We start from the raw sequence: 10370 nt of genomic DNA, 5'->3' as shown, positions 1-10370 counted from the left end.
AAAAAAAAAACTCAAACCAACAAACAAACAAAAAAACAAATGCAAAACAAAAAAACTTTATCTGCTATAATTAATTCTTCTCATATTTCTAGAGTCTGAGATTTCTCCTTTCTTTTAGACTTTTAAACAACAGATATAATTCACACATGAGCTACCTTCTGATGCATTTCTCTGTAACTCATGCTTGACCCAGAGACAAAGATCTTCATCTTTGTAAGCAGCTCCTGTGGTACAGGCAGCCCTTCCAGAATGCTACTGAAACACATTGCAAAAAACTTCTCTCTCTAACCTCAGGAAGACAGACTATGGATTGAGGAAAGGGAATTTTGCCCTTAGTATTTGTCTTCAGCAAAATAAGTACAAAAATGTAATCTCCAATACTTGTTGAGCAGGTGAAAGCCATTGATATTTCTGTCCCAGAGCTCTTGGATATTTTCAAATAAGACAAATTCCAACTTCCTCAAGACCAACAGCAATACTAATTTCCTCTTCAAATATCAATAAGCTTAAGTTAAGGTACTTTTACATTTATATTTTCCATTATCTGCAAGGGAATATACCCAGGCTTGATTTTTGTATGTTTCTGATGACATTCTTCAATGTCAAAGGGCTAAAAATGCTAAGGAAAGCACACCAAATGGACAGTGACCATCAAGAGCAAAGCACCATGCTGTGCTACAAGAGCTAAGTCTGCACAACAAGCAGAAAAATGCAAAAAGGCATGTGACTGACTGCCACCAATTTTAAAATCTTGTCCAGAAAGTCATTAATTGATGTCAGCTTATAGATCCTTGCCAAAAATACAGAAAGAAGCGGAAAGTACTAATTAATCCTATGTAGAGAAACATTCCTCTTCTATTGCCTTTCCCTCCAAATAATTCAGAAAGTTTTAAATTTAATGAACAAACCCTATAAAAATCATTAAATGCCAGTGCATTTTCTCTCTCAGCACAAAAGCTGGCCCTTGCAGCAAACAGAGCTTTCTGGAAGGACTGGTCACAAGAGTATATAGTAAGTGGAGAAATACAGAGATTTAATTTTCTCCCTTATTTTTTTCAGCTATTTTTTAATTTCATTTTTAATGTGTTGGTCGGAATTTTGCTTTACAGTTCTCTGAACCTACCTTATATTTTCAGGATACTGGCAGCTGTTAAAGCCCAATATTGCTTTGGACTAGACCTTACAAATTTGGATGCAGGTTTATTTTTTTTACAATTCAGTAACTGAGTATTTCAGTAATTCCCAAAGGTAGCAAATGATTCTGTATCAGCTGCACTGACATTAGACAGTGGCAAAGCAAGGATCTCTGTCTGATGGAAGTTGTCCATCTACAGCAAGGCAAGCTCCTGGCAGCAGGAGAGCAAACAGAAAAGGAGATGTCTTTGCAGTTTGTGACAAAGTGAACCTGCAATAGGTGATAAAACTATATTTTAAAAAAGTTATGTTGGGAAAACACACCTTAAGCAGGAAACTGCAAATACAGGGAACGACAAGCACTGCCTATTCAAAAGACTCCATCGTGTTTTGAATCACTTTGTGCCGTGTTTTACTTGTGGTATACACACACATATATGCACACACATTCCCATCCCTCACTTGTACTCCCAATAATAGCAAAAATAAACATGAAAAATAATATTAAAAAACTCTGTATTCAGTAATATTCACACCAAAGTATATGTATAGATATATCCATTAAAATTATGAACATTTCTAAATATATTTTATGTATCATACATATATTTATATGTATAATTACATATCCACAGAAGTCATCTTGCTGTGCTAAAGCCAGCAGTAAAAGCAAAAACAGGTTTCACAATAGGACACCCATATATGCATATGTACTGGCTGTTTGGTTTGTGAATTTATTTACAACTTAACTATATCATAATAAATGCTTACTGTTCTATTGTACAAACGTAATAGTAAAGGTTTAGGTTTGTTTTTTAAATACAAAGACTGCAAATGAATACATGAAAAAAATTACACACCATGTACAGTATTTATAATTTATAAATGCAAAGTTAAGACCTCTTTAAATTATTGCACTTGCATATTTTTACAAAGATAGTTTATATGTATCATATATATATATATGTGTGTGTGTAAATATATATATATATAAAACAAATTTTTCAGCTCACTAAATGTAGTAAAGTTGAATGTTGTTACCTTGAAGTTCTGTCTTCTCCACATTACAGCCCAACCTGAATTTGGAATATTTATGAAACTACTCTACAAATCAGTTTGATCTACCCTAGAAAGCAGTCCGTTATTTAAGGTTTATTTGACAGAGTATACACCCGTATTACAATCGAGCACAGTTTTTGGTCAGAAAGCAAACAAAAGTTATGATGTGCCTTTGCTAGATTGGGATAGAGAACCTAAAGTTTGAACATTAACTTCTTTGTAGTAGTGTGCAGAAAGCCTTTTTTGTGTTTCGAATTAATAAATTAATTGTTCCACTTCACAGAACTGGTCCAATATCACAGTGTTTGAGGCAAATGCATTATTTCAAGAGGGTCATTATTGATTTGAGCATCTAATAATCTCTATTTTTTAACATGAACAGTGCTTTTTGCTACTCCTACAATTTTAACACTATATGCTCTAAGTGCAGTCACAGCAAACTGATCACACTGTTTTAAGTTTACACACAGGAAAGAAATCTGTGTCACATAAAAAGATGAATTCCACTCTGCATGTCCCTTCCAATTCAATATGCTTGATCATATACTCCAGCTAAAAAACCCTGTTTCATTTCTCTAATGATTACTTATAGAAAAAAAATTACTGCCATGAGTCGAATCATTACAGTAGAGTGTTGCAAAACCATGCAAAATTAATAAATTAATTGCAACAATGTAATTTTTCATGCTGTAATAAAATATGCAACATCTCAGATGAGTACCAGGCTATGTCATCTATTTTTCTCACTTAGTGAATACCTTTCAGGCACATTTTTACAATACACTAGAAATGCTCAGTTACAGCTTCAAACAGTGTTTTTACCTTTACTAGACATAGGAGGGAAAAGCAGCTGGAATTATTACCAAGAAAAATGCAATTCTAAGAATATAAAATCTAACACTTCTAGGAAAGGAAAGATCTGTTAAGCTTTTTATACATGATTTTGGGCAATGAGTTTTAGTAGGATAAAAATGCAAGGAGGAGTGACTTTTGATAATTTAACTTAATGAGTCAGATGTCTTATAAACCTAGATGTCTTAATCAAATGCGAGTTTGAGTCCAGAACTTTGAACAATTAAATCTCAACATGTCTTTGATTCATCAAATTCAAATGCAGCTCCAAAGTTCTAACTTTTGGTGGATTTGACTTTGGAAGTGCAGGTACAAGTATTTTTTTCTAAATATTTACACATACAAATCTGTACTCTGTAAATGCTAAGACAGACTACATTTGCTTAAATAAATCAGCTCATCATGACTATGTTTTTGGTCTAGGTCATAACAAGAAGTAATATTTTGTCATTACCTTTCTCCTTTTATACACCAGGAAATCAAACCAAATCACAGCCACTGGAGCAAATGTTTTAAAATTCTAATAGAAATTATACTATAGCAAACATTTTATGTGGTTTGGATAGTTCTATGATAGAAACAGTTGCTGATTCACTTGTGACATTAATAAAACAACTTAGTGCCAATTTGACAAATCTGCCAGGGAAACATGCCCTCTATCAGTACTTACAAACTTCAAAACATAACAGTGTGTGATACTGCCAAACATTTTTAATGGCAGGAAACAGAACTAGTGAAGTTATCTTTACTGTCAGTGAGTAAAAGATGAGTGGAAAGCTTTCCATACACACAGATCTAGTGTGATAAGGAATACTTTTGCAATGCTTTTAAATCAGCATTTTTAAATGGAAAAGGAAAAAAAAAAGGGAAAATAATGGCAAATATATTTAATGCAGATATGCTTAGGCAATATACTTAACCTGCAAAGAAAAATATTCCATCCAGTTGTTGAGGTATCTGAATTTCAAAGAGCATTTCTATACTCACCATAGATTTCGATAATTTCCATGTAAATTAGGAATCGTGGATTGTCTCGAAAGAACTTTTAGTGGACAAAAGGGTGCATCTACATTATTTAGCTGAAACAGAATGGCTAAGGAGTAAAATAGAGGACACAGCATGAGATATTTTTCATTCTACTTTGCTGTAATTGTTTCCTGCCATGTTTTCCTTCTTTTGTTTTTGCTTTTTTTCAATTCCAAACCAGTTTGCTGTGATTACCAAAGAATTTCTGCACTTAGAATTGGTAAGGCAAGCTAAAAAAAAAAATATGGGGCTGTTGCTAGGTAACATGCATCATACAAATAAGATAACTCATACTGAATTCTCAGCCTGTGGGATCTCTATGTACAGCAAAGGCTTAGGTGCATTTATACATACTGCGACTACGGATCACGCACTGTACACATAAACAGATACTGGCATGTGCTCGACCATAACAGAAGGCAAAACTCAAGAGGCCAAGTTGTTCACATGAAACCCAAAAGCTGGCATGCCTATTAGAGCAATAGAGCCCAAAAGACAGGAGATGGAAAAAGAAAAGCTGTGTTCTGTCTTTAGGTCACTACTGTTACAATTGTGTTGCAGTTACACAATGGCCATGTTATCACGGAACCTCCACAAGAGTGCATTATCTGTGAAAAAGCACATAATGCAGTATAGGCTGTATGTGAAAGGTATGCAAAGACTGTGTTTTCACCTACTGTGTGGATCACTATGAAGATTTTTTTTCCTCATTACTTTTAAGAGAAAGACAAAGGCAAATTAAGTGTTGTGAAACATATTCTGTACAATTGCACTAAATTTATAAGAGTGGCATTACATGTAAGTCTGTGCATAAGTTTGTAAGGCTGAGGCCTAAGTCAGCACAGAACTGTAAACACACCATTTAGTGTACTTTTCTTCAGTCAGCTATTCTTTCACTAAGAAAGGCATTTCTAAACTTGGAAATTTCTCTAACTAGGGGAAAAAAACAAACAGACAAATGGAGAAGTTTCCTAATTTCACTCATATTGGGATGGGGGGAAAAAGCAGTTGAAGACATGCAGTGTTACTGTGCAACACAAAAGCTAGTCAATACAAAAAACATTTTTGATTTATTGTGATGGTACCACAATCCTTCTCATCAGACCTGACTTTTCTGACAAGGCTTTTCTTCCCAGCAGATAGCATAATTCAGGTATGTCTCCAATACCTTTTAAAATACAGCTCAGCAGGTAGAAATAAAAATGATGACTTAACTGTGAGCCAGGCAAGGAAATCTTTGCTGTCACATTTAAACTTTATCCAATATTTCTGTCACTATGGATACAAAAACTCCAACCTGAAACTCCCTCTTATATCAGGGATAATTAACCAGTACTTCCAGTGTTTTGAGGAAGGAGTTGTCTAGTTTTAAAAAACATCCTAAAGAACAAAGCACCATCACTAGTTCTATCAACATTTCCCTTGTGAGTGACAGAAAATTGGCATCATGATGCTTAATGAAGTACTTTAACACTTCAACCTGAATGTTGGTTTTCCTTTAGTTTGCAGCAAGAGAATTCACTGTAACCTAAGCATAAATTATAGTCTCCAAGGATTCTGCTGGAGTTCAAACTGATTACAAGTAGATCACACATAAACATTCACAATAGCAATGGGTATATTTTTCTATTTATAGCCAAGAACTCCCAAGTGACACTGGTGTTGAAGCCAGCCACAGTACGGTATAATAAAAGTACCATTGAAACCCTTATTAGAAAGATACAATTTAGAAGTACCCCATAAGATTCCCCTCCCACCCCCATCAGTTTTAAATTAAGGCCTCAGCAATGTAGCCCATGAGATAAGGCCAGTCTTTTATATTCACAAGTTGTAAGTTCTCTTTTGATAGCTGACTCCAAAACATCTGGGTTGTCATCTTCCCTCTGCTTACATTGTGTCACTGGTGTAGGTCAGGAGATTGGCTGCCAGAGTCATTTAGCTGAGGTAACTCCATGGGTGTTACCTTCCCAGGCAGGTCTACTTCTTAGCATTTTGCAGCTTTCCTTTTTCCTTTTTTTTTTTCTTTTTCAAATAAAAATGAAACAAAACAAAAAACAATCCCCAAAACAAGAAGGGGTGCTTTTCAGGTTAAAGCAATCTGTTGCTGCTGTTCAGTCATCAATCTTCACAGGAAGAGAATCTGAGGTCCCAGGAGCAAGGGACTGAGAAGAAATCCATATAGAGGCTTCCTCACCTCTCGTTACTTTCTCCCATTGGTTAAGATTGTCCCTGGAGATGCAAAAAATTGAAGGTAAGATACTGTTCATAAAATGACTGGGATTTACTTCTTCCTCACAATAATGTCTCCTGTACTATACTTTGAGATTTATATTTATGTAAGTATATTTATATTAGTACCTGTATGTAATCAAGCTTTTATCATCTACACATTATTTCAGCCTTCAGCTATCCCATTCTGTAATTCTGTATGTATGACTCATATCCATGTGAACTCTATCCTAGCCTACAGTACACCTTCCTTCCCCAAGGCAAGCCTTGAAGCGAGAGGTTACCACCTGCTTCCAGGACAAGTTTATAGCCCTCATGGCTGCAGGAAAGCCCAGCTCTGACCCAAGAGAGACAAGACTGCACTCTGGAGCACAGGAGCAGATTAAGCTTTCTGAAACTCCTGCAAAAGGGCTGCCTGACAGTATATAAAATGTTGCATACCAGGATCATAGTATCAACTTTCAACTACTGTTGTGATAATCATATTAGCAGTCTACATTCAAAGGGTACCCCTTCTTTGAGATATAAATGTATTTTAGTGCCTCACAGCCTGGCCAATCTTTAAATTCAAAATTCTGTTCATAAGCCACAAAATGATGAGAAATGAAGCTGGTAATGTTCTAACAATCTGAAGGGGGTACAAATCCATAGTCTTACTTGCTGTGCACCAGTACCACTCTAATGATTGGGAAGTCTGTGTTGATGATAGACCTTGCAACCAATGGCCAAATCTCAGCATTCAGTCTTCAAACACAGACAGAAATACAGCAAAACCAAATGTTTCACCTTCATCCTGTCAGATCCCCAGCTACTAAAGCAACAGTTCTTAGATGCCTTTGGTAAACAAACAGGATGGCAACAGTACTAAAAGGTCTCCCATGGTATGTCATACCATGATATTACATCGGAATTTATGTGGTAGAGCTCTTCTGATTTTTATGTCAAAGCCTTGTCAAAACATTTGCTAAAACAGCAAATAATCTGAAAGCACAGCACACAAGTAAGAGGAGAAAGTGCTGCACTTTCTGGGGGTGGTGGAAGGCATGATCTGATGAAGTCTACCAAAGAAGGCTGGTGCCCTCTAGAGTAACCCCTGCACCATTTTCTACAGGAAAATGCTCTGCCAGTGCTTCAGGCCAGCTGGAAGTTATGAAGCCAGCATTAATATGGCATTGAGCCTCAGCTAATATAATCAGGCACTAAGGATCAGAAAAAATGAAGCATCACTATTTCTGTCTCCTTCCTGGACCTGGGAAAGTAATGAGAATTGCGGCCAAAATATTTTAAAATTATATAAATTTCATTAAGAATTGAGAGACCCAAAAGCACAAGCAAAATAGTTTCAAATTATATGGTCTGAAATAAAGGGGGGAAAAAATCACTTCATCCTCCAAATAAATACACTACCATGTATTGATACTTTTGTAGACCTGCTGAGTACGTGGCTAATACATGTAACACAGGTGGTCTAATAGCTTTGATCTACACAGGATGACAAGGAAAACATTTAAAAATGTGGAATAAATTACAAGACATGAAAACCTTCTAGATGACCTTACTTTATGGAAAACCAGTGCTGAATGCTTTTTTTCTTTTTTTGGTAAGGTATAGATAATATGATTCATTTGCCTTTGAGCTCCCAATGAAGCCCTGGCTCCTAATGTCTGTAATAAATGCCCAGAGGTTCTAAAAATAAAAGCCTTGATGCTGACATGCTGCCTTGGCTGCTTTTGCTGCTATTATTTGCAGCTGGTGTCTGAGTTTCAAAGAACACAAGGACACAGCAGCTTGAATATTGTGTTCAAGAATGAGCCCTGCTAGTGAAGAGGTGATATAAAAATTGGTTCAGTCAGCAACTAAGGAAACACCAAAAAAAAATGAGGCTGTTTCCCTCTGATCACACCAAATAACAGTTACCCATCAAAAATAAAGGAAAAACAAAAATATAGAGCAAAATCAGTAATTTGAAATATTTTGGAATATTCTAGACCCTGCAATAACAATTTTTTTTTCTGCCTGTGCACCTGAAGTTATATCTGTGTTCTGATTTCCTGTTCTCCATCTCCAAGTCTTAACCCTCAAACTTCCTCTTCATTCTCTTCAAATAAAAAGCAGAGGATAATTTCAAGGCTAAGATAAAACTACCAAACTGCTCCTCAGAAGACTTTACGCCAGGGTATGGATTTTCAAGAAGCTCTTTAGTCCTGCAGAGGCTTTATCTACTCATCTATGTTTCAGTTTTGCATTACCACAATCTAAACTAAACAACGCACAACAGCAAGACAAGGAGCTGTCTGTCCAGAGCTCTATCCAGTGTGGAAACTGTGCCAGTGTAGCTTTCAGAAGTACCATTATAACAATTTGAATTACAAACAACAAACATAATTTCTGGAATATAAAAACAATCATATAATCTCTGCTAGGAGTCTGATTGCTTTTACTTCAGACATCACACCTTCTACAGAGAAACCAACTCTTGAAAAGATGTTCATGCTTGACCTTCAGAATTAGGGAGAACCTTTATCTAGAGCACGTGCTTACATGGGTGTTTGACATCCACAATTCAACTTTAAATATCCTCATCTGAGTTCTAAAAGATGAACCACAAAGTAAAACAGGCCAATTTTGCAAATAAGCCTTATTGGGATATCCACATGGCCAGAAATCCAAAGATATGTATCTTCCAAGATTGCTGCTCCTGTAAAAGATACTGTGCAGTTTTAAACACTCCACCCTAGCCTCTCTAAGGCCCAGTTTCCATTAAGTGTTATAAAAATTTGATTTTGATCAAGTCTTTACTGTGAGGGTGGTGAGGCACTGGAACAACTTGCCCAGAGAAGCTGTGGATGACATATCCCTGGAAGTGTTCAAGGCCAGGCTGGATGAAGCTCTGGGCCCTGTTCTAGCAGAAGATGTCCATTCCCACACTGGGGAGACTGAACTAGATGATCTCTTCCAAGGGATCTTCTAACCCAAACCATTTTGAGAGTCTATAATTTTCTTGGATAAACCAAATGCATTATTTAGTCTCTCTCTACTAAGATCTCAAATCATTCCTTCAGCTCTTTACATTCTCTGGTTTGTTCATGTCTTTATCTACTCTCCTTAAAGCATAGACACTAAACAAAATTCCAGCTGTAGCCCCATTCACGTAAAAACTACAGAGGTATAGTTTCCAATCCTCCTGAGTATTCCTTCCACATCTATCTAATAGTTGCATAGCCATGCCCAGCAGAGGTCCCTTAGTGGCAGATGACTATTAATGATGGCTCCTAGATACTCACTGTTTTCATAAGGTGGTCCTCTCTAACAATGACACAGACCTACATATTCTTCTCACAGCTATATGAAAGTGTTTGTGTGTGAATGAAATTGTTTTGCTAACTACTAATGCTAACATTAATTTCAAGGCATTTGTCTGTTACTTAACAGAAATAATTTAGTCCACAAGATCCACAAAAGGTCATACAGGACAAAGAAAAAGTTCAATTTAAGATAGAATTTAGGGACCACAACATAACAGAAAACATGTGAGAATACTAGTAAGAGCATAGAAAAGCAGACCTTTAACCACTCAATACAACTAGAGATGGCAGACATTTTATGAAACAATTGCGGTTTTCTAGAAAATATGGATTAACCTGAAAATTTTCATGAAGCATTCACTGGTTTCAGCAAACTTTTTGTCAGGAAAGATTGCTAAGGCCCAGGATATAATTACTGGACAGAACTACCTACAAAGCAATCACCATCATTCAAGTGGAGAAGCAGCCTACACATAAAGGACTCTTGCCTCTTTTCCAGAACAACCCAAGCTCCACACCCACTGTGTTATAGGACAAAGTTACATCTGCTTCTCCCAGACCCCAGTGTTACTACTCCTATGCTCTCAACTGCTGAATGTTTTCTGGATATTTCTTTTTCTGGTTTTTAATAGAAATTACCTGATATGAAATAAAACCACGTGCTAAACACACATTTTTTAAGTAAAGAGAATACTGGCCAATTTTTGTTGTGGGAACCATGTTGAAGTAAAAAGGACACAGAGGGAAATTACACTGAGCCAGAGC

General features: G+C 36.3%; 1 protein-coding gene across 7 annotated transcripts in view; it reads right to left on the bottom strand.

Moving 5' to 3' along the window:
• Nucleotides 1–1633: 1633 nt before the first annotated feature.
• The window catches only part of PDE10A (phosphodiesterase 10A), a 343772-nt gene continuing 335035 nt past the window's right edge, over nucleotides 1634–10370 (bottom strand). For all 7 annotated transcript variants that reach the window (XM_077175661.1, XM_077175660.1, XM_077175657.1 and 4 more), the window contains one exon: nucleotides 1634–6300. In XM_077175661.1, coding sequence (XP_077031776.1) covers nucleotides 6183–6300 — 118 coding nt within the window. In that variant the 3' untranslated portion in view covers nucleotides 1634–6182. The remainder of the gene's footprint in view (nucleotides 6301–10370) is intronic.

The sequence above is a fragment of the Agelaius phoeniceus genome, chromosome 3 (genome assembly GCF_051311805.1).
Source record: "Agelaius phoeniceus isolate bAgePho1 chromosome 3, bAgePho1.hap1, whole genome shotgun sequence".
Taxonomy (NCBI): Eukaryota; Metazoa; Chordata; class Aves; order Passeriformes; family Icteridae; genus Agelaius; species Agelaius phoeniceus.
The sequence above is the reverse complement of the archived record's forward strand: the minus strand, read 5'-3'. Positions and strand labels throughout refer to the sequence as shown.